This window comes from Lytechinus variegatus, chromosome 16, assembly GCF_018143015.1.
Source record: "Lytechinus variegatus isolate NC3 chromosome 16, Lvar_3.0, whole genome shotgun sequence".
In the NCBI taxonomy this organism is placed as follows: domain Eukaryota; kingdom Metazoa; phylum Echinodermata; class Echinoidea; order Temnopleuroida; family Toxopneustidae; genus Lytechinus; species Lytechinus variegatus.
In genome coordinates, this window is record NC_054755.1 from 29,928,031 (window position 1) to 29,952,366 (window position 24,336).

The following is a 24,336-nucleotide window of genomic DNA, read 5'->3' on the forward strand; positions in this document are numbered from 1 at the left end:
AATGAGGAGAAAATTAGAATTTTAGCATTTCATATAATAAAATACAAAAGAAATAGTGAGTGGGTGATGTCATCAGTCTGCTCATTTGCATACCGACCAGGATGTCCATATAACTGTTTGCAAAATTAAGAAAAACTTTAAAATGTAATTACTTTCTTTGATAATTCACATCCGATTTCCATGAAATTTTCAGCGTTATGCTTGTTGGATTTTTCTCTTTCTATTCAAATCAACTTTTTATTGGGGTGGACTTGTCCTTCAACAAAATAAAACTATAACTTCCTGTTGTAAAAGTAGAGCAGTGTAAAAGACATTTACCTTTTTCTTGCTATCTCCTCTATAAGTTCTTTATTTTGCATATGTTACATGTATATTGAATTTTGATGGAATTATTTTAAAAAATCAAAGAAGATGGATTAAGTAATAAAGCAGGCAGTATACAAACATTGTAAACATTTTTGATGGGTTTATGTTTCACTGACCTTTCTAACTTGGCTTTCTACATCCATATCAGCTGCTCCTAATTTAAATAATCTGTTCATCAGGAAAAGGAGAGAATATGTCATAAAATAAACCAAAATTAATGATTGTCATTAGTTCATCAATCATCATAGTGTATAGTCCATTTGGGAATATTAACTGCCTTTACATAATATTTTATTTATCTGAATGTTGTCATATTAACATTTGCATTCACATAAACAAACCTTTTTTCCAAATCCTATTGAATGAAATACTATATTAAATGCCCTTCCAGTTCAATTTAATTAATTTATATATCTGCAATTGTACTTATTGTATTACATTTGAAATAACCAGCATTTTGATTGTGTATGCAATCCCATGATATTGTAAGTCTAATTATTCTGTGTATGTGCAGATGTATTTGTAATTTTGTAAACCCGATGTGAAAGGAATTTCCTACACATGACAATATATACTGTACATTCAATTCAATTTCTTGCATCATACATACATTTATGAATCCTAGAAAAAGTATGATGTTCTTTCAACTTCTAAAGTTTTTACATTCAAATCTCTATAATTCAAGTCTTTTAGATGAGCCTTTTATTGCTACAGAGTAAAGACGCTGTTTAAACTTTTTAAACAGCACTATTTATTACATATACATGTACAAGAACTTAACACAGTAGTTGTTCAAATTGTTCAAACAAGTCTTTAAAATCTTAAACAAAGTTCAATTTTCAACATCCAATTCTCAGCAAATTAACCATGGTTGTTAAACTGTTAAACTTAAACTGTTTAATTTTTTGAGTCTGAAGACCTTACTGTTCCCCACTCCAACACTATTGCAAGAATAACTCAATTGTAGCATTACTAGGACAGTACTTGAACTGAATGATGATCCTAAACACTGTTTGAAGACATTGAAATTTGTGAGATATTTCCTATTTTTGAGCAAGCGCCAGGAGTGCACAGCTGAGGCGGATACTGGTGCTTTACAAGAACCCATCATGATCATCATCATCTGTTAAACAACAACAGGTACTGTAAGGTTCATACATTAAACACCATGGTATAACATTTCAAACAGCGTTTTTACTATAAATAAAAAATGGACGAAGAAAATTCAGATTAAATACTCACTCTTCTGTCTCTTCTCTATGACCCTGACCCCAGACACCTGTGAAAAAGATATCAGAGGAAACAAATCAATTTGCAGAGGTCAATATATGATATTATTTCTTTGGCAGGCAATATGTATAATATGCAATTATGCATAAATTAAATCATAACCTAGAAAGCCATTTAAAAAATATAATACCTCATGAATTAACAGAGGTACATATAAAACTTATAGGAATGGCATGAATAACAAGTACCCATGCCCTCTGCCCAAGAGGTACAATACTTGTCCCGTGTGCAATAACTGAAAGGGGTACAGGTACTCCAAGCTGAAAATATTGATGTCTATAAAATAACTAGGTAAAATTTACAGAGCAAAATGCTGAAAATTTCATTGAAGTCTGATATCAAATGAGTTATCGAAGTGAAGATATTGAATTTTAAAATATTGTGTGAAAAATTTACATGCACATCATCATAAATATTCATGAGGTGGGCTGATGACATACATGTAACATCCCAACTTTCCTATTACTTATGTTATTAAATGAAATTTAATGGTTTCATTTTTTTTTCATACATCTGTGAATGATATTTCTCACATGTAATGAAATAAGTTGCAGCAATGAATATCTGTTAAAAAGACACTGGATCAGTTGTCAATCAATCATTTTTGTTCTTGGAATAAAATATGAATTTCATTTCTAATTTCATTTTTTTTAGAACAAGTGGGATTATCATATCATCGGTTTGCTCATTGAATATTCATGAAGACAGGTCTATAACTGTTTCAATGGAACAATGCAAATCTTTCAAATATCATAATTTTGTTATTCCTTGTCCGATTTTGATCAATTTTTCAGTGTTTTGTTTGTCTACTTTTTTTGCTTTGTACATGTATGTGTTAAAATATGTTTTCATTTATGTTATCTTTTTTTGTAATATTTATTGATTTTGTCCTATAGTTGTTGGGTCAATGCTCAATAAGGCTATATGCTCTTTTTTGTTGGCCCCTCATTCTCATGTTTTTAGTATGTTGTCACAATGTTTTACTTTTTAGGTGGTCTGTCATGAATATGACAGATCACCTATTATATTCGTCAGAATTTTCTTTATTTTTATTGCCAAAGCTAGTTACCACTTTATCTCAATATCGGGCATGTCAATTTTCTTCATTTTCATGTCATGTATGGCAATCATTATGGACATGCGAAACGAAACTTTTCAAGGTTATCAAATCATGATGACGTCATCTAGGCGCCATTTTGTAAAATTAAATGATTGATCATATCATCGCAACTAATCATCAAAAATCATCCATATTTGCATCATATCAAGTTCAGGTGACAAGTCATCAGGACATGTCAACAGAGGTCATGCAAAGGTCACGACGCGCACGTACGCGCGCGTCAAATTTTAAAAATTTTCCAAATCAACCGTGGTCAAGTTTGGGTACGTTTCAGGCCATTTTGAGCATGTCAAGAATTTGCGCGCGCACAGGTATGCGTGCGCGTTCTTGCTCCTACCATCGCTATGCCTCTTCGAGTCGTCATTTATTTTGTGTCTGTCCATCGTCCATGATCTTCTGATTAATTTGATACCTCATTAAGCCTCTTACGACCAATAATACCGGAATGCGCGTCCATTCAAATTTGCATTGCACGCGCGTGCAAACTCGCAAAATAAGTCATAAGTGGGCAAAAATATGCCAATATAAAATTCACTGTAGCTCTTCAGGGAGTCCGTTGACCCCCAATTTTTTTTTCCTATTCGAATAGAGTATGAATTGGAGATATGATTTTATGCCACATTTGACCCTTAAAAGCATCGTGACGTCATCAACATGGCGTCGGAACTAACAATTAGTGTTTTCTGTTTCATGATGTCACCACACTCCTGTAAATTGATTCTAATTACGTAAATATTGGTCTTTTCTTGCCAAATTTTCAATATGTTTTACCTTAGAATGTACCCTTTAGACAATACGTCCATTGTTTCATTTTACAGCTTGAACTATTCTAAAAACTGGAATTTGTTCTAGGTTTGTCATCATGACATTTTTCGACTTGCAACAATTTACATTGACAATATGTTTCCTGTTTTGCACTCCATGTCTGTCCGGAAGATCGTGGTCGACTGGATAACGCACCTGCCTGGTAACGCTAGGGTCGGTGGTTCAAACCTCGCTTGACTCTCTTTTTTTTTTTTTTTTCCTTTATTAGGTGGTCTGTCATGAATATGACAGATCACCTATTATATTCGTCAGAATTTTCTTTATTTTTATTGCCAAAGCTAGTAACCACTTTATCTCAATATCGGGCATGTCAATTTTCTTGATTTTCATGTCATGTATGGCAATCATTATGGACATGCGAAACGAAACTTTTCAAGGTTATCAAATCATGATGACGTCATCTAGGCGCCATTTTGTAAAATTAAATGATTGATCATATCATCGCAACTAATCATCAAAAATCATCCATATTTGCATCATATCAAGTTCAGGTGACAAGTCATCAGGACATGTCAACAGAGGTCATGCAAAGGTCACGACGCGCACGTACGCGCGCGTCAAATTTTAAAAATTTTCCAAATCAACCGTGGTCAAGTTTGGGTACGTTTCAGGCCATTTTGAGCATGTCAAGAATTTGCGCGCGCACAGGTATGCGTGCGCGTTCTTGCTCCTACCATCGCTATGCCTCTTCGAGTCGTCATTTATTTTGTGTCTGTCCATCGTCCATGATCTTCTGATTAATTTGATACCTCATTAAGCCTCTTACGACCAATAATACCGGAATGCGCGTCCATTCAAATTTGCATTGCACGCGCGTGCAAACTCGCAAAATAAGTCATAAGTGGGCAAAAATATGCCAATATAAAATTCACTGTAGCTCTTCAGGGAGTCCGTTGACCCCAAATTTTTTTTTCCTATTCGAATAGAGTATGAATTGGAGATATGATTTTATGCCACATTTGACCCTTAAAAGCATCGTGACGTCATCAACATGGCGTCGGAACTAACAATTAGTGTTTTCTGTTTCATGATGTCACCACACTCCTGTAAATTGATTCTAATTACGTAAATATTGGTCTTTTCTTGCCAAATTTTCAATATGTTTTACCTTAGAATGTACCCTTTAGACAATACGTCCATTGTTTCATTTTACAGCTTGAACTATTCTAAAAACTGGAATTTGTTCTAGGTTTGTCATCATGACATTTTTCGACTTGCAACAATTTACATTGACAATATGTTTCCTGTTTTGCACTCCATGTCTGTCCGGAAGATCGTAGTCGACTGGATAACGCACCTGCCTGGTAACGCTAAGGTCGGTGGTTCAAACCTCGCTTGACTCTCTTTTTTTTTTTTTTTTTCCTTTATTAGGTGGTCTGTCATGAATATGACAGATCACCTATTATATTCGTCAGAATTTTCTTTATTTTTATTGCCAAAGCTAGTAACCACTTTATCTCAATATCGGGCATGTCAATTTTCTTGATTTTCATGTCATGTATGGCAATCATTATGGACATGCGAAACGAAACTTTTCAAGGTTATCAAATCATGATGACGTCATCTAGGCGCCATTTTGTAAAATTAAATGATTGATCATATCATCGCAACTAATCATCAAAAATCATCCATATTTGCATCATATCAAGTTCAGGTGACAAGTCATCAGGACATGTCAACAGAGGTCATGCAAAGGTCACGACGCGCACGTACGCGCGCGTCAAATTTTAAAAATTTTCCAAATCAACCGTGGTCAAGTTTGGGTACGTTTCAGGCCATTTTGAGCATGTCAAGAATTTGCGCGCGCACAGGTATGCGTGCGCGTTCTTGCTCCTACCATCGCTATGCCTCTTCGAGTCGTCATTTATTTTGTGTCTGTCCATCGTCCATGATCTTCTGATTAATTTGATACCTCATTAAGCCTCTTACGACCAATAATACCGGAATGCGCGTCCATTCAAATTTGCATTGCACGCGCGTGCAAACTCGCAAAATAAGTCATAAGTGGGCAAAAATATGCCAATATAAAATTCACTGTAGCTCTTCAGGGAGTCCGTTGACCCCCAATTTTTCCTCACTCGTCGATATAGTCAATATCTCATCTGGAAATTGCATAAATATCACAAAATTACATTAAAAATAAAAATTACACATTTTCGCAACATACGACAACGTATTTATAGATATTTGACAGTATCTTTTTTATTAGTGGTCAGTTTTCTCTCAAATTTTGATATGTTGTAGTCGAAAAAAATCTCTACAAATAACGTATGAATAATTTTCACTTTTGACCACAGCATCATTGTGTTGTGACCTGTTTAAATTTTTGCAAATTTTTTCTGGGCCTAATTTTTGAGAATTTTTTAAAGAAAATGTCTTATCAATCAATTTTACGGTCTTCCTGTAAATTTCAAGCCAACTGGTTTTCCGGTTTTTCATGTAGGACATTTTTCGTAGTTTTTCCGGAACTTTTTAAGAGGTAATTTTAACATTGTAAAACATCATTTATGTATTTTCTTAGTAAACGCTACAATATTGAAACGCTATTGTGTTGAAAAATTTCATTCCGGACATTTTGGGGAATTTTCCGGATTTTTTTTATTTGGTTATTTTCACTAAATATAACATATAACAAATTTTCAGATACCTTCTGTGAAATTAAGAATTACGCAACTTACTTAAATACAAATTTTCCCGAAATTCTGCGGGGAAAATTACCTGGATTTGAATCTTTCACCTGACTTTTTTCAGTAAAATCATCAAGAAAGAATTTTCAAGCAAATGTTAAAGTCATACACAATTAATAAATGGATATTGAAAATTCTTGACGGAAAATATAATGTGAAATGTTTAGGAATTTGCAGAAATTTTGCAAACATTCCCCCCCCCCCCCAAAAAAATCTACTTAATTCTTTCATCAAATACATCACTAATGAGTTTTGAAGTGAATGCTGTGAAATTGTAGCATTGTGAAATTTCTCATTAAAAATAATTCAAATTTAGCAGAAGTTTTGAATAAAAATTTTTAAGACATTTTAGTTATCAAAAAGTATCACCTGTGAATTTTCAAGCATTCTGTGAAACTGATACCCACTGACATTGTGAAAATTCTTGCTTGAAATCTGAAAAGAAAAATTGCTGACAGAATAAAGAATTTTTAAAAATATTTTACATACAAAAATATGAAACTGTAGATTAAAAATTAGCTGCTCTGAAAATGAAGGCTCCTTTCATAGCGCATTTTTGGGAAGCCAATTTCGGTAAATCGCCCCGTCTCTTATTTTTTGAGGAGTTTTTAAGGCATTTTACGTGCTCAACACTTCATTTCGTATTTACCGTATTGCATTATCACCAACATATTTATAACCATCACGTTTATCATCACCACATTAAAGAGTGAGTATTTAGCAATGGTCAAAATTTACTCCCATGATGTCTATCATCAAGATTGTCTACTGATTCATTTCATACATTAGCCGACACATAATGAAATTTCATGACAGACCACCTAATTCGTCCTCCAACTGTCGTCCTCATGACGAATTAAAATCTAGTTTACCTTGTGTTTTTTCATGTTTTTATTGAGAGTGTAAATAAATTGAAATTGAAAAATTGAAATTTCTTTATCTGTTCTAATCATAATATTTTCAGTCTGGAGTAATACCCCTTTGAGAGCTTGCAAGCAAGTGACATTCAGTACCGGTATAATACAGTGTATAGCTTTCTCATGATGATTAAATCTAAACATTACATCAATAAAATTGAATAATGGAAGTGTGATTGCCATATTAATTTCTTGGTTGAATCTACTATTGATCACCATGTGGTTTGTATTTTTAATGGAAGTGATTGCAATAAATCTCCATGCAATCAACCATGATGTCACAAAAATGTCATCAGGTTTTAAATACTTGTTTGTTTTTTAATCTTTGTATTTTTAATGAAAAGTGGCCACAGGTTGGTTGTGTCATGCTTTTCGCATCTTTATATTTACTATTAAACTTCCCCATGGTTTTAGCTAGCACTAGATACTTAAAGGGAGCACAACTAGTACAGTTTTAAAGGGATTGTCCGGGCTGAAAGTAGTTATAACTTACATGTAATAGAGTAGAATTCACTGAGCAAAATGCCTAAAATTTCATAAAAATCGGATGACAAATGGTCATTTTCAAACAAAAGTGGACATGGGGGTGAAAATTAAAACTTGCTAGAAATCATTAGGCATCAATGTTTTTTGAAACTAGACATCTTAAAGTATATTTTTCCATTTCATTTACATAAAAGTATTAATTATGTCTTGAGATACAGTGAATTTTATGCAAGGGAAATTAAATGTTACAAAATGTTGATTTTTGCATCAAAATTCACATATTGCCTATCACAATATAAAATTTGTATTAGAAGCACATTTGTTGGCAAGATACAAGCTGTGTATTGTATCTAACTCCTAAATAGCAAAAAAAAAATTCTGTGAAGTGTTTTTCTGAAAAAAATTGGTTTTCGAAGTTTTCAAAACTGGTTGTCGTGTCACTCACGTTTTAAATGCAAAAAGTTTTCTAGAGCTGTGTATTCTGAAAATTAATTTATCCCAGTACTGGAGCAAATACAGTTTATCTGTACCTTATTGTATATAAAGTAACTTGGTCCAATGTGTTAAGGTAAAGCTAAAATTAACTGTTAAAGTTGTGTCGTGTCACTCACAATGTCGTGTCACTCACGAAATGTCGTGTCACTCACGGTATTATATTGTGTATAAAATAGGACATCCAGTAATTTTTGAAGCGTTTTACCAGGGATACAGTCAAAATGTTGTTCCTGACATCATTTAGGCCTATTTTAGGCTAATAATTTCCTCCATCTTCCTAATTTTACTCCTTTTTATGGAAATATTGAATTTGACATTGAGTTCATCTATTTTCTCTCCTCTCCGTGGTTGCCTTGGTTTAAAAAAATCCTGACAATTTTCCATTGGTGTGAAGACTCGGATCCTAATTCATATTTTGGTGAATGTACTGTGATTAAGAATATAACAACATAATCAATCAACACAAAATTATGAATGTATCAAGAGAAAAACCACTATACTTTAGCAATGGACATATTTACAATGCATAAAGGGTTGGTGATGGTGATGTTTCAAGTCATACCTAGGTATTATTCGAACATTCTCTGTCTCCATTTACAGAAATGAGCAGAAAGTTCACCTTTCTTTTGAGCAATGTTATTTCTTTGTTATACTCATAGAGCTTTAGAAAAGTCAGGGATCCTTTTTTGAAATTTGCAGAAATTTAGTGGTAAAGTAGTGTACATGAGATATAAGAGATCACCATGAACACCAAACATTTTTTCAAATTCGGAAAAGAAAACATTTTTCTTTTCCTTCTGATTGATTAAATCAACCTTTTCATTTGCCATAAAGCTTGTATTCCAGGACATGAAATAAACAAATTTGCAAGAAAACATAAACATTTCAGGTGAGAATGTACTGAGATTTGATAGAACATTTTGGATATTGCTTGAAGCAGCTACATGCCAAGTTCAAAATCATTATTTGTTCGGCCACCATTCATACCGCTAGTGATTAACTACATGTAGGGTCTGAACAGCAAACTACCGTAAGCGGGCTGATGTGTGTTCAGAGCAGATTTGCAGTTAAACATATTCATTACAACAAAATGATGCATGTTCATGTAGGTCCCAACAAGTCCCAACCGAGACCGCATTTTGATTTGAGCAACTTTGGATGGGTTGCCATGTACCAGTAGATCAATTTTTTTTTATTTGGGGGGGGGGGTACCCTGATAAGAACAGAGCTGGACCTCGAGGGGAAAAAGCTATTGAGGTATAAAGGGAGCCTGGTTGGGATGCTGAATTGGATTTTAGTGTGACATCCAAGGGCTTAGAAAAGGAAAGGCTAATGACTTGTAGTTGTTATGTAATAGTAGCAGACTGCAAGAATCAGGTACTGACTGCGTCTTTCACCTTGTGGCTTTCCCTGGATTCCCGTGGTATGGTATATGATCAAATAATTAGCAATGAAAAGGTGCTTACAAGATTCCAGCTAAAAGCATAGCTCTGAATTTTGGTACAGTGCCTACATGTACTGCCTTGGGAGGGTCCACATACAAGCAGTGTTCAGGAGAAAACCTATGCTTGTTGAGATGAATTCCCAAGTTTCTCAAGGATTTGCTGATAGTCCATCTGAAGTGTGCAGCAATGTGATTGTGGTTTGGTACCAAAAAAGACATTGAAACTGCCATGTCCTATTTGGACAATGCCTAAAATATTAAAGGAGGATAATATTGTAATCCAATATTTCAAGAAAAAGAAGTCATACATGACATCATTGGCTACCAGACCATGCCAGATGATGTTAGTGACTATTGAGAATACCTTTCTTACAAGGAAAAATTATTCCATCCGTTGTGGATGCTGAATTGTAGGAACCTGTAAACTTTCATATACAGATAGGGAGAAAGAGTTAAAGTTTTGAATGATATCAGGCCACAAAAAGAATGTTTGAGTTGATGTCAATGCCAAGACCTCATAACACCTCCTTCAAGTGCCCCCTCCTCCTCTAAAGAGGAGAGTGGTAGAAGCCCTAGTGTGACAATGTGGTATGGTATAGGGAATGTGAGTTGATGGGCAAATATGACCATAAACCAAGAATAAAACATCAGGATGACATATTATGAACTTTAAAGAAAGCAGTTATTATGTAATTAAGCTTGTTTTTTGGTTAATGGTATTTTACTCTTAGATCATGCAAAAAATACTTTCAATGTTGAGATAAATGTTGTATTTTTGCACTTGTCGTGTCACTCACGTTTTGGATGTCGTGTCACTCACGGTATATAGGAGGGTACCATTTTCCATAGAGAAGGTTTGATTGATTTTGACTATATGTGTTAGATAGGTACACTATTTATGTCCATTTACTGGTACTCACAGTACTCCATGACAACTACTTGGGCACGAATCCAACCATATGTGTTAGTGGTCAGAAACCCATGTCCAAAATTTGTCGTGTCACTCACGCACCGTTTTTTAATCATATCTACTAAATGAATTGTTGAATTCAAATCAAACTCGCAGTGGCCCATGCCAGTCCTACATTGTATATAATATAGTAGTCATGATTGATTCATAACCTTTAAGTTTGAAGATATGAGCCCTTAAACCTCTCCGATTGTTGTGTCACTCACGTTTGAAAATGACCAAATAACAAAGTTATTGAATATTAAAGTTTCTTAAGTTTTTATTATTTATTAAGTTTTAAGTTTATATTAAAGTTTAGCAGTATTTTGTGAAAACAGTCATCACGAATATTCATTAGGTTGGCTGATGTCATATCCCCACTTGTTCTTTTGTATTTTATTACATGAAATTAGGTTTATTCAATTTTTTTCCTCCAAGAACTAGAAAATTCATATTGACAACTGATTTATTATTTAGTAATTTAGTAATTCCTTAAGAAGCTGTGTGCGCTATGAACGCCTAGCTTAGCCGGGTAATATAGGAGCGCCTTGAGCACCTAACAAGGTGGATATGTGCGCAATATAAATATCCTATATTATTATTATTATTTAGTAAATAGATATTTATTGCTGCAACTTATTTCATTTTAAGGGAAACATATTATTCACACAAGTATGAAATAATGAATAAATTATGATTTTATGCAATGAATAACATACATGTAAGAAAACGGAAAGTAAGGATGTGACATTATCAGCCACCTAATGAATATTCATGACGACTGTTTTTACAAAATATTGCTAAACTTTAAACTTCAATAACTTTATCATTTGTTATCCAATTTTGATGAATTTTTCGGCATTTTGCTCAGTGAATTCTACTCTACATGTATGTACTAAGATATACAGTAAATATATTCAGCCCCGACCATCCCTTTAAAGCGTACACATACATGTATCCTGCTTCCTTGGGAACTGCTGCTTAAAGGTAAATGCTATAGTTTTGGTAACGATATCAAAATGAGTTCTTACAGAATCCAATGAAATGACCACCAAAGTGTCTGTTTGTATAAATAAAACGCATGTGCCAAAGGATTCTGGAAGAAATTGTGTAATTGCTGAGAAATCAGCAAATACGCACAGGATTCGGGTAGGGCGTCGGGCCTGACGCTCTAAGCAATAATTATACATTGTCCCACGTGTGCTTATCTGTGTTGGGGATCTTCGGTGTGAATATTTTTCAGCGTAGATTTCAAGATTCACGAAGTTCAGTTAATGTAACTCTACCAGATCTAGATCCTCGATGATATACTGACACTTAATCCTTGTTTTACAGACTTTCTCATGAAATCAGTGTTTACTGCAACTACTGGAATTTCTCTTTAAAGTGGAAATTCACCCTGACAAAAAGTTGGAAAAATTAAAAAAGAATATTGGTAAAGGTTTAATGAGAATCCATCAACGACTATCAGAGTTTTTTTTATTTTAATATTTGATTGTGCAACATCACAAACGAGCAGTTCCTTCAGACACTAGATTTATGCATGTGTGTCATGTGATACATTCCCCAAAATGCAATTTTCTTAAAAAATTGCCAATTATTTGATTTGTGTGGTGGATATTTCACCAGACACATCATTTCATTACCCCTCCTATGAAAAGAATGATTTTCATTCATCAACTTGGAATTCATAGGATTCTCATATCACATAATTGAGGAGCTACTCGTATATACAATAAATTCACAAATCAAAAACTTTAAAACTTAATGATTTTCTTTAATATGCGTTAAATCGATATATTTTCATCAAAGCTTCAGGCTTCACCTAGATGTATCTTTTATTACATGTAATATTGAGATCAATATTTGACATGGTGAACTTCTCCTTTAATAAATTACAAACCAACATCTGGTCTATTCTCATACATCATGTACATGTATGTGTACACCATCAGTATTTGTATCACACTGAACTGAAAACATTTCATTCCCGGGAACCAGAGCCACAGAAAAGACCAAAACAAGAGGATTCAGGTTCAATTCTAGGGCCTACAAGCTATAAATGTTTTGTCATATTGAATACCTGTTCAGGTGTATTCTTTTGAATGATTTGAACAAAACATACTCTTTTATGATTTGAACAAAGCATTTTCATCTATAAATGCAATTACACATGTATTGGACTATTCGCTTACACACTTTCTTCATAATTATGTAATGTACATAATGATAGCTACATGTATGCAAATTATAATGATAGAATACTCTTCTTAGACCCTGTTCTCATTACGCTTTCTAAAACTAGTTTACTGGAAACCGGTTCAGGAAACCAATTAGGAAGATGGATTTGCTAGCATTCTCATTTGACTATTAAAGTCAGTGCTGTTGTTCAATAAACGGATGTGACGTCACTCTGCCCTTGCCTGTATGTCTACAATGTACATGTATCACTCAATATTGAAAAGAAGATTCAATTTGATCCTACAACACAAAGTCACAAACCAAAATACAAGTATGATTAAAAAGACATTCACCTACAAGATGCATGATCAACATAATCTTATGAATCTAGGGATTCTTAGCATTCTTAAAACACATGATGTACAGTATGTACATAATACTTACAACAACAAGAATATTCCAAAATTGACAAAAATAGCTTATCCACAAGCTTGTGATAGATGATCACAATTTCCCACTGAGAGTGAAGGCGTGTCACCCAAATGGACACCGTATACAGGTTATGTAAGTTTGTGAATTTGTGCATGTACATGTACAGGCAGAATTGCACAAATACACGAGCGGTGGGTGTGGGCTTCTTGTATTAAACAATGTTTATTCAACCCAAACTCTTACTATTCAATATGTTTACATGTGCATGTGAATGAGAAGGATCATAACTGTCTGTTTCAACATAAAAACCTGTCCCCTCAGTGACCGAAAACTTACGAAAAGTGAGATAACTCTTAAAGTAGGCGGTTTCAAACCGCCTCGATCACAAGAATCCCCGTTAAATTACGAGAACTTTTTAAGGCTAAAAAATACCCGTTAATTATTCCTGCATTCACACCGCCCCGAAACACATCCTTTGGGATAAGTTCCCGAAGTTACGAGCATGCGCAGTGTGGTCTGATAAGCAGGCAAGGCGGGAGATTCAAAATCACTTGCCCAGCAGCCACCCACGCCGCCGCGCCCAACGACACGCTGGGATAAAAGTTCCCGTAATTTGCTTTCACATCGCCAAAATACCTGCGACCTTGGAAAAATCCCCACGAAAGTTCTCGTAATTTCGCCAAGTACCTACTATTTAGCGGGTATTTTCTTTCGGGGAAATTACGCGTAGTTTGCTTTCACATTACCAAAATACCTGGTATTTTCTGATCGGGGTAAATTTCCCGATCAGAGAATACCTGGAACTGGCGAACTTCGAGGCGGTCTGAAACCACCTAGTGAAGATGGGTTATGTAACAAATCCTTTCTGTTTTATGTACACACACAGAGGGGAAAAACAGGGAATCCTTGGTGAAAAGGGGATCTTATTGTTATGTTCTGTTTACATTGTCTCGGGTGAAAAAGAGGTATGGAACTCCACCCAAAAGTTCTTCCTAGTCTACTTCCTAAACATAAAATACTAGAGATAATGTACATATTTCAAGACATGGTGTAATGTTCACATGGCAAATGGTAAAATTAAAATTAATTTTTTTAGCATCAATAGGTCTTGTAGATAACAAGACAGTAGTATGGTAGTAGGGTACTATTTAATTCATTTGTATTGTATTATGTACATGTATAATACTATGTTCTGTACTGTACTGAACTGTCTGGGGAGAAGAGAATGATCTATTTTTATAATAGTATTTTAAACCTAGTATCAAAGCGGTTATATCATACCCTATCATATTTCACCAATATCTTGCCTTTGAACAACTTTGAAATTGTGAACCCACAGAATCATCTGAAATCACAAGCTTTGTTTAAACTTTGGTACAGTATTACTTTTATACCAAAATCATCTTATATGGGCTTTGGAGAGAATTTTCAGTGTTGAAACTCAAATCATGTTCTTCATATTGCACCAAAAACAGTCCTTAACTGAAACAAACCTTGAGGTATACAGTATCCACCAAAAATGTATTTATTTGAATTTAGATAACATTGCATACATGTGTACATGTACCTGTCCACTGTATGAACTCAGCATGGTTTTGAAAACTGAAATTCTGTTCACATGGTAAGGCAGTCATGAACTTGAAAGCTATTGTGATTGGTTTACAACTTTTTGTGGATTGGTGAATGAACTATGTGTGGTTTTGTGGTTTGATACATGGATGGATTGCATTGTTATGGTTATCATAACCACCATTTTTGTCAGAGACTATCAAAAGGGGCCTAGTAGTATAATATGCAAACATGAACTAGTTTCAGGACTGGAAATGGTTGAAACCTGTGCATTTTCCCGATTTTGTCAAAGTATGCTACTGCCATCTGATTGTTAGATCATCACAGGGAATGTACACGTACATGTACTGTATGAATATCAAAGCGCTGTACTTTTTCACTTGATTTAGACTCCTCTTCAAACAAACTACTGATCAAAACTGCCAATTAGGATATGTGTGACTGCGGATTAGACTAGTCATAAACAGTCACAAGACTTTTACAAGGTTCAGTATAAAATGAGATTTTATAGAGTACCGAAGTGTGACGTTATCATAATATCAATTTTCCTTTTTTGCAAACCATATTTTTGTAGAGCATGATTAAATACACCTCCTCGACCAAAATTAGATGAGAATCAGTCAACGTACATATAAATACTGACCTGGGCCCGTATTCCATAAACGAGATAAGATTTTTGCTTAAGTCTTAGCAATTTGTCTTAGCATTTTGCTTGTCTAAGAAATCTTCCCTAGCGATATTCCATAAACTTAAGACATTTGTCTCAAGTCAGGCGATATGGCTAAGCCAAAGTCTCAAATTCTATGACCTTCAGTGACCTTCTTAATGATAAATTGCTGCAGAGGTCACTGCAACAAACTTGCAAAAATGTGACTAAAGTTGTTTTTTCTTAAAAATTTGGATTTTATTGAAACTAATTACAACTATTGTAGTAAGAGAAGAGCATTCATCACACATATATGGTAAGAATTTTTAATTCAACATATCTATATTTTTGTTAATTACCAAAACATTTCAATCCCAAACCGAGTGACTTGCACAGTTATTTTGTGTATCAGTCCCATATATTACTTTTCATGTATTGTTTGTCAAAATATAAATTGAATATATTCCTCTCGACATCTTTACTAAACTACTTTACTCTAACTTCAGTTTAAGAAGACCTAGGCCCCCTAAGAGAAAACTTTTGTAACTTTTGAGACTAGTCTTGGGTCTAACATTAGGCCTAGATCTAGCCTAGGCCCAATTAGATCTATAATATCCGTCTGTTTGGAGGAGAATTAAACATTGTTTTTTTACTTTTTTTACGTTTTTATGAAGGCTGCAAAACGTAACTTTGTTAGTAGTAGTGGCATGCCATAGACATAATGGAGCAACCGAGACTGAAGCTATATAATAATACATCATATAGGCCTAGACCTAGGTATATTAGTATTGGTCTAGGCCTAGAACAACATTCAGGACTAAGCCTGGCTTAGCCTTACTTAGGACAGGGATAGATTTACATGTAGGACTAGAATAGATCTGACTTAGAGTTAGGCCTAGCCTAGACCAAAAGCTTCTGTCTCCGACTGTATTTTGATTTTTCTGCTAAACTACGAGTACGACACTCGACAGTCTAAGAACATTACGTTGGCCTAGACCCTAATCTCACCAATGTGATATGACAGTAAATGTCAGAAACTTTTCAATAAATTCCCAGAAACGACGGTTATTCCTGTCTACAGACATACAGTGCTACTGCTAGGCCTATCGCTATGCATTGCTTGCCAACTACGCCTAAACTAGTTAGATCTAGGCCTAGTCCTTACCTAGACATCTATGTAGATTCCAAGTAGATCTAGGACTAGGCCTAGGTCTACTTCTGTTTTAGGTCCATTTATTTGTTTGGAGGGGATATTAATTTATACATTTTGGGGAGTTTGTTTAGATCTAGGTTTCTAGAAAACAGGCCTAAAGTAAAGCCTAGTACTAGTACTAGTAGTAGTAGACCAACAGCTCAGTCTAGACTGGGGCCTAGATTTATATAAAAATTTACTTCAGGTCTAGGCGGCCTAGCCTATTATGGCTATACTTTCTTCAAATTCATTCTAGATTCTATTTCTAGCCTAGCCGGTAGCCCTAACGTTAGGACTGGCTGATCTCAGACTAGTCTACTGTTTGATCTAGAATCTCTAACGTAGGCCTAGATCTAGACGAAAAATAAGACTAAAAGCTATACCCTATCTAGATCTAGTAGAAGTAGAACTATATCAATCTAGGTGTTCATAGTTATAGGTCGAGATCTAGAGTAGAGACTTGTAGACTCTATCAAAATATAGATTCTAGTTTTTAAAAATAGTAAATGTAGGCTAGTCTAGATCTATTCAAAAAGGAAGTAGGCTAGGGATCTAGCATTAAGTTGAATCCAGCCAAATGTGAATTTTTTCTTTTTGGCTCCAAAGTACCGGTACATCTTAGTAAAATCCACATCGACTCAATCTCATTTTCTGGCCTCACTGTAAATCTGTCAAGTTCTTGTCGCAATCTCGGTATAGGCCTAGTTTTTGATTCTCACATGTCTAATCACATTTCTTTTATTTGTAGATCAGTTCGCTACCAATTGCGAAATATTGGTTTTATTAGGAAATACTTGTCTCGACCGGCCACAGAAAAATGGGTTCATGCAACAAATTTTCCAATATAGACTATGTTTTGCAGATCTATACCTCAAAATCAATGTGTGAGCCAACTTTTATAAGAATTGGTTGAAAACTAAAAAGGGTTTCAAACCACAAGATTTTCACCTAATTTCATTATAAAATATGTTGTAACCTTGCCTTGGCAACACGATTTCTGATACAGACAAAAAATATTCTTGCACATTTTTAACTCAAGACTGATGTGTGTGCCAAATTTCATGAGCATTGGTTGAAAAAGATGAAGGAGTTCGAACTACAAGATTTTCGTTAAATAATATGTTACCATGGCAACACGATTTTTGATACAGGCAAAAATATGTCTTAGACATCTTCAACTCAAGACTAATGTGTATGCCAAGTATTTAGGAGAATAGACCAGTTGAAAACTGATAAAGTAATTCAATCACAAGATTTTCATTTATATTTGGTATTTTTTGTTACCATGGCAACACAATTTTTTATATAGGCATAAAATATGTTTTGCACATTTTCACATCAAGACTAATGTTTGTGCCACATTTCAGGAAAATTGGTTAAAAACTGAGGAAGTAGTAAGATTTATACATAATTTTTGCCATTATATACCGTTACCATGGCAACACATTTTCTGACACATGCATTAATGTGTCTTGCACATCTTTCCTCAAATCCAATGTGTGAGCTAACTTTCATGAGAATTGGTAGAAAATTAAAGAAGTATTTTAAACGGCAAAATTTTGGCCATAATATATTGTTACCATGGCAACACAATTTCTGAAAAAGAAAAACATCTTCCACCTCCTTACCTTAAGACCAATGTGTGTTCAAAATTTCATGAAAATCGGTTTAAAAAATGAAGTAGGAGCTCGAAATGCAATATAGGTATAAATTGTAAAATTTTGTTGGCTGAATTACCTTGAAGGTAATACAATTAAGACAACTCACAGCTGTCTTAAAGTTAGGGCTAAATTCTTAGCCATGTTGTATTTATGAAATACAGAATCTGCAGTTTTAAGAAAAGTTACTTAGCCATTCATCCTATATCTGTCTTAGTTGCGCAAAAACTCTTAGCCAAATTCTAAGACAAAATTCTTAGCCAATTCTTTATGGAATACGCGTTTTGGCTAAGAGTTTTATCTTAGACAGAAAAATAAGACAAAATGCTTAGATTTTTGACTTAAGCATGCTTATCTCGTTTATGGAATACGGGCCCTGGTTCTTAAAGCTTGTGTATAGTTTTGGTAAATCCACCAAAATGCACCTATCACTATTCCAATTCATTGCTAGCTAATATGAATGGATATGCCCTATAACAGTTATGATGTGGAGGATATGAAATGAAAATGTGTTTTACAGGATCAATTTTGCGATTTTACATGGAAATTTAACTTGATCGGGTCACCCGATCAAATTAAAATATCTGTGTGTTTTTGTCTTTCAATTAAATCCTATTCCAAATCATGGAATGGGCTGAAACTTTCAAGATATGTTCTTTGTCTGTAACTTTTGGATATCTAATCACTAAATTTATAAGATAAGTGCTTGAATGCCCATTTTTTTAATTTAAAACAAGCATCGCCGAGAGAGGGCGCTATATATCCAAGATTTGAATATTTGAAATTTTCTCAGAGAAGTGCAGAACTTTGGAAAAATATCTAACGGTCTCTACGCTTCAGTAAGACTGTCATACAGTGTATTAGATGATATTCGATTATCAATCACATTATTGACCCTTTACCAAAGCTATACACAGGCTTTAACATTTAGAACCAAGCCAACAAATACATAAAGTTTAATGGGGGTAATAATGTATTCATGAAATCATTTCTCGGGCCCAGGGTAGGAAATAATTTTCATTTTTGACGGGGCGATCTATTTTGCCACATTGGGGTGATTGCAGAATTGTAGGGGCTATACCAGCAATTACACAGTACATGTATTAAATGCAAATATCATTATTCTGGGAATCTGCCATAGGAATAATAGAATACTGATTTTCTAAATAGTCTTGTAAAACTGTTAGTGACAGATCTTGTGGTGACTCTAGAAAGAATGGTCACCCCCAAAGCATGCATTCTGGGAGATTTTCAGGGGCAATTCAGGATGTCATGAGGGCAAAATCGGTCGTCGCCCTCATGTACAATGTATGTATTTCCTACGCTGGCTCCCCTGGACCGATTCCCACCGAATTTGGGTTGTGGAGGTATTTCTTCATCATCATGCTCTACCAAAATATGGTATCAAAAACGCTGAAATTAAAATAGAGTCTTTGTGTGACGTCATCACTTCTGTACTACATGTTTATTTAAACAGGATGATACTGAATCAGCAAATGGGAGCGCTGCTTGCAATTCCAGGTATCCAATCACCTCATCTGGGTTGAGTGCAGCGGAATGTGGATAAATTTCTTGCTGAAACTACGTAATGGCTTGGAGACTAATCCACTGGGCCACAGCACTCCATTTTCAAGTGTGACTGAGATTTGCACATGAATTCCCCGTTTCATGTGGTATAAAAGGCATCACTGCATTTTTGGTCAAATCATGCGACATGTAATCATGCTAAATCATGCCCTACTCCCCCCCAAAAAAAAAAATAATAAATAAATAAAATAACAATAAATAAATAATAATAATAATAAAATAAAAAATCTTAACCACTGTCTCCATCAGTTCCAGTCTGGCTACCGGTATTCTTGCTTCAGCTCTGAGCCAAACCAATGGATTACATGTAAAGGGCAAGCCCATCCCAACAGAAAGTTCATTTTAATATCAAATATAAAAGAAAAAAAAACTATTAACAGCATAACACTGAAATTTCATCAAAATAAAAAAAAAGTTTTGGCATTTTAAGTTTCACTTTATAATTTCAAAAAATAGTTATGTATTTCCTGGTCATCATCATATGAAAAAAAACTGTAGGGCCTACAGTACTAGTAATTTCCACTCTTCTCTTGCCAAAAACATGGAGGCCTACATAGTACAATGTACATGCATGGAAACGTCATACCAAAAACAACTTTTGAAAAGTTGTCACCACTCACTCTCTGCGAAGAAAGCTCACGATAGCCAAACAAATTATGTAAACACAGAAAACACGATGCAACCGAATGAATAATTTCAGAGATATTCTGTTGATTTTTTAATTCATTTTCCCCTAATATTGAAAAATAGGCCTTGGCGGCTAGTCCTACGGTCAACTACATGTATGCCAAACAGGTGTAGATCCACTCCCGTTTGTTCTTTATGTTGTGTTGTTTTTTCCACCAAATTTATCTGTTTTGAAAACTACAGTTTTCTTTGACTTGACTACTGTGAAAAGTCCTTGACTACTGAATCCATTTCAATATTGTTTATCCACGCTCTTTTGAAAGTGGGTCAGAGTCACTGCAAAGGTCAGAGACAACTGGAGCAAATCTGAATCGTGAAAGTTGATGGAAACAAATCAACATTCTGATTGAAAGAGAATAACTTTACAACAACTTGAAGCTTGAAGTTCAGCTGGGCTCTCATTGGAACCTTTGAAACATAGGCCGGCTACATGAGCATTAGTATCACTATCAGGAAAAAAATACACAGGGGCTAGGCCGCTTGGGTGATTTTGCCCCCGAAATTTTTTTAAAGCCCAGAAACTAAAAAAAAATCCTTGGAGTAGTCATAATCAGTAAAATGATAAAGCTTTTCAAATGTTGCATATTTGGGCAGTAAATCATGGAAAAAAGCCCTCCCCCCAAATAAAAATATTGTTCTGCCTGATGTACATGTACTATCTTTTCCCTCTTCATTTCATTTCAACCTTTCTCCATATATGGCAAAAGTGGCAATGGCAAAAGTGTGTTACCAATGCAATAAATTCACCATAAAAAAAAGACGACCAACAAAACTCTAAATTTTCATTGGGAGTGACTTTTCTTTCTTTTTTAATGAGATAGTTTGGGTTTGCATTGAAAACTCAAATACCATAGTAACCATACACAAACTTGTGAGTTACTGTATATATAGAACTTTTGTAATAGGTCCATGATAGAACAAACGTGTTTCAAAATGTAGGACATGCAAGCCAGACACTTCATTCAATCTATTCTACAGTGTACATACATGTATATCATACACAAAACAACATTGATTTATGTCTGGCTTGCCCTATATTTTGAATACCTGCTCTGCTTCCATTGTTTCCTAGTGGACTAAATTACATCATCTTGTATGAGAGCATGTAGTTCATTCAAAACAAATTGATCTCCGGATTCTGAACAATGTAGGCCTATAGATTATTACGCCTACACGCTTTTCAGATATTCATACACGTTCTGACTGATCTCATTTGTTTTCAGTTTTGAAAGAATAAAGTTGAATGTGCTATAAAATATAAATAAATAATATATATTCTACAGGCACAGACCCTGATTGAAACTTGAATCAACAAGTGGGTCTTCACATACATGTAAGACTAGCACAGATACACAACTTTCTGTTGGGGAAGTTGGCCTTCCGTATAGTAAGGCAAGCCATTGGCAGGGTTACATGTATTTTCACTTGTTCTGACAACTTTCCTTGAGTGACTACATGTATAGTACTGTTTGAGTTCAGTGGCCTTTGGTTCCCTTAACATTTTTTTCTAAATACTTTAACCCCCCCAAAAAAAAATGAATAAAAATAAATAAATAAATAAATACATGTAAATAATAAAAAATCATTGAATGCTGAAAACTTTACCCATCACCAAAAAAATCACCAAAAATCCATCAAAGATTCAAAAATTATTGTAATTTTTTCAATTTTAGATGTCACATGCCAGCAGCTAGTCCACATATGTTGTGAATTAAAAAAAAAAGATCAATGAAATGTCATTTTATCAATAAATTGAGAATGGGTTTTATTCTACCTTTAATATACCTGTACATATACACAGAAAATTACTTCACACCCCCTCCTGAAAGAAGAAACTTCAAGTCATAATGGAGCAGTTGCTACATGTATGACATCACAAATCATAAACTTGAAATTATAACTTTCTTAAGATCTAATGGACTTTTCTCAACCCTTCATATTATTTTTATCATTTTTTAATGCTATTTTTTGTTTCTTTACAATAATCTTTCCGTCAGGGTGGACTTCACATTTAACACGGGCACTATTATACAGTGGAACGTGTATCAGCATGTCATAGACATAGGTGTACATGTATGAAGCTAAAATCACTAATTAAATAAAATTAAATAAAAATCTGCTAAACTTTCCCAAAGCACTTGCATGGATGGTCTGTGCTTCTGTTTGACTAAGTACTTTCAAAGAGATGCTCCCTATTCATTACATCTTATTGCATTTAAAGGTAATTCAATCCCATTTGTACAAGTACTTTCAGTCTATTGACTATCCTCTATTGGGTGGGGTAGCTAAAATCCTCAGCCCATCCTAACCGCATTCACCCAAAAATTCCTCCCCTTTCAAATCATTCTTTCCACTGCAATGCAAATCATGCAATTCAGTTATTCGAGAGAAGGTGATGAACATACATGTACATGTACACAGAACAGCGAAGCATTTCATCAAAACTTTTTGAAGGCTAGCTAAAATACATACATTGTGCATGTATTGTTTTACATTTTAAATGTACATTGTAATTTGCATAAAAATGTACTGTATTAAAAATATCGCATGCAGGCACTAGAGTAATACTTTTACAGAGGTTTATTATCAGATAAATCCAAGAATCGCAATTCAATTGTTGTGTTGAAAGTTATATTAAACAGTATTCTACATGTATTTTACATATTGGCGGACCAAGGACTTACCTAGGCAAACATTAAAGTTGTAGTAAATATCAACATATTCCAACAAATATACCACCATAATCCACACACCTACAGTGTACATGTACATGAGCTCATCTGTGTTGGCAATTTCCAGTGCCCTTGCCAGAACCAGAACAGATCTACATGTATGTACAATGTACACTTGACATGAGAACAATAAACCTTGACTTTGATTTTAATCTAAAAAATTTAATGCCTCTACTCTGGTCATGCAATTTAGCAGGATATCACAGGATGTTGTCAACTCCAGAATTCATGTGCACATCCATCATAAATATATATTTTAAAAAATGAATTCGTACACCCCCCCCCCATTGAAATGAAATAAACAAAGGATAGTGTTAAACTTGAGATCTGTCTCAGTATAGGCATAAACTGTACTCAAGACAGTGAAAACACAGCATATGGTATAAAAAGCTAGCTATTGTTGACCTACATGTTGATTTTCATTTAATAATCTACCCATAAATTCCATATGAATTCAGCTTTGTATGCTGCCAGGCAGTGAAAGGAAAATTACCCCCCCCCCCCTTCCTCCCACCGGCCCCACACGTACAGTGTACAAATTTATCCCTGTATGTTTTACAATACATTCTAATTCTATAATGTCCAAGTTTACTATTTGACCTTTTCCCATTAAAAAAAGAGCTTTCACAATGTAGCTTTTCAAGGTTCCCATCTTAAACTTGATTTACTGCAATCCCTCTCTATTATCTTTTTTTTTTAGGTCTAAGTTACAAGTACCATAGATTCATGTTGCATTGGCTTCCTGCATGCCTCAGTGATTTGAGATGAATGTGAGAGGTGACTGTACATGTAATTCATATACCAGAGACAGATTAACCAGACATAATCACTTCATACACATACTAGTCTGTAGAATACACGTAGTTGACTCCCCTGGTTGTATTTAGGCCTAACATCTTTTATTCTGGTGTTCTGGTCCGTGCACTTATCACAAATTCATGGAAGCACCTCATCAACTGACAAATTATTAAGCATTGAGTTATTCATAGCCTAGGCCAATGTGTACATGTATATGTGTAGCCTTTTTTTACTGTTTAAGCCCTAATATTTCTTGGTGAAGAATAAATCAACAA

General features: G+C 34.5%; 1 protein-coding gene across 3 annotated transcripts in view; it reads right to left on the minus strand.

Moving 5' to 3' along the window:
- The window catches only part of LOC121429479 (UDP-glucuronic acid decarboxylase 1-like), a 53,356-nt gene that overhangs the window by 26,523 nt on the left and 2,497 nt on the right, over window positions 1-24,336 (minus strand). Inside the window, exons 1-3 of one of the 3 annotated variants that reach the window (XM_041626503.1) lie at window positions 13,208-13,403; window positions 1,609-1,645; window positions 483-534 (exon numbers count right to left, since the gene is read on the minus strand). In XM_041626503.1, the coding sequence (XP_041482437.1) occupies window positions 483-534; window positions 1,609-1,645; window positions 13,208-13,352 (234 nt within the window). In that variant the 5' untranslated portion in view covers window positions 13,353-13,403. Of the gene's footprint in view, window positions 1-482; window positions 535-1,608; window positions 1,646-13,204; window positions 13,404-24,336 lie in introns of those variants that run through there. The other 2 variants (XM_041626502.1, XM_041626501.1) reach the window with 2 other exon arrangements.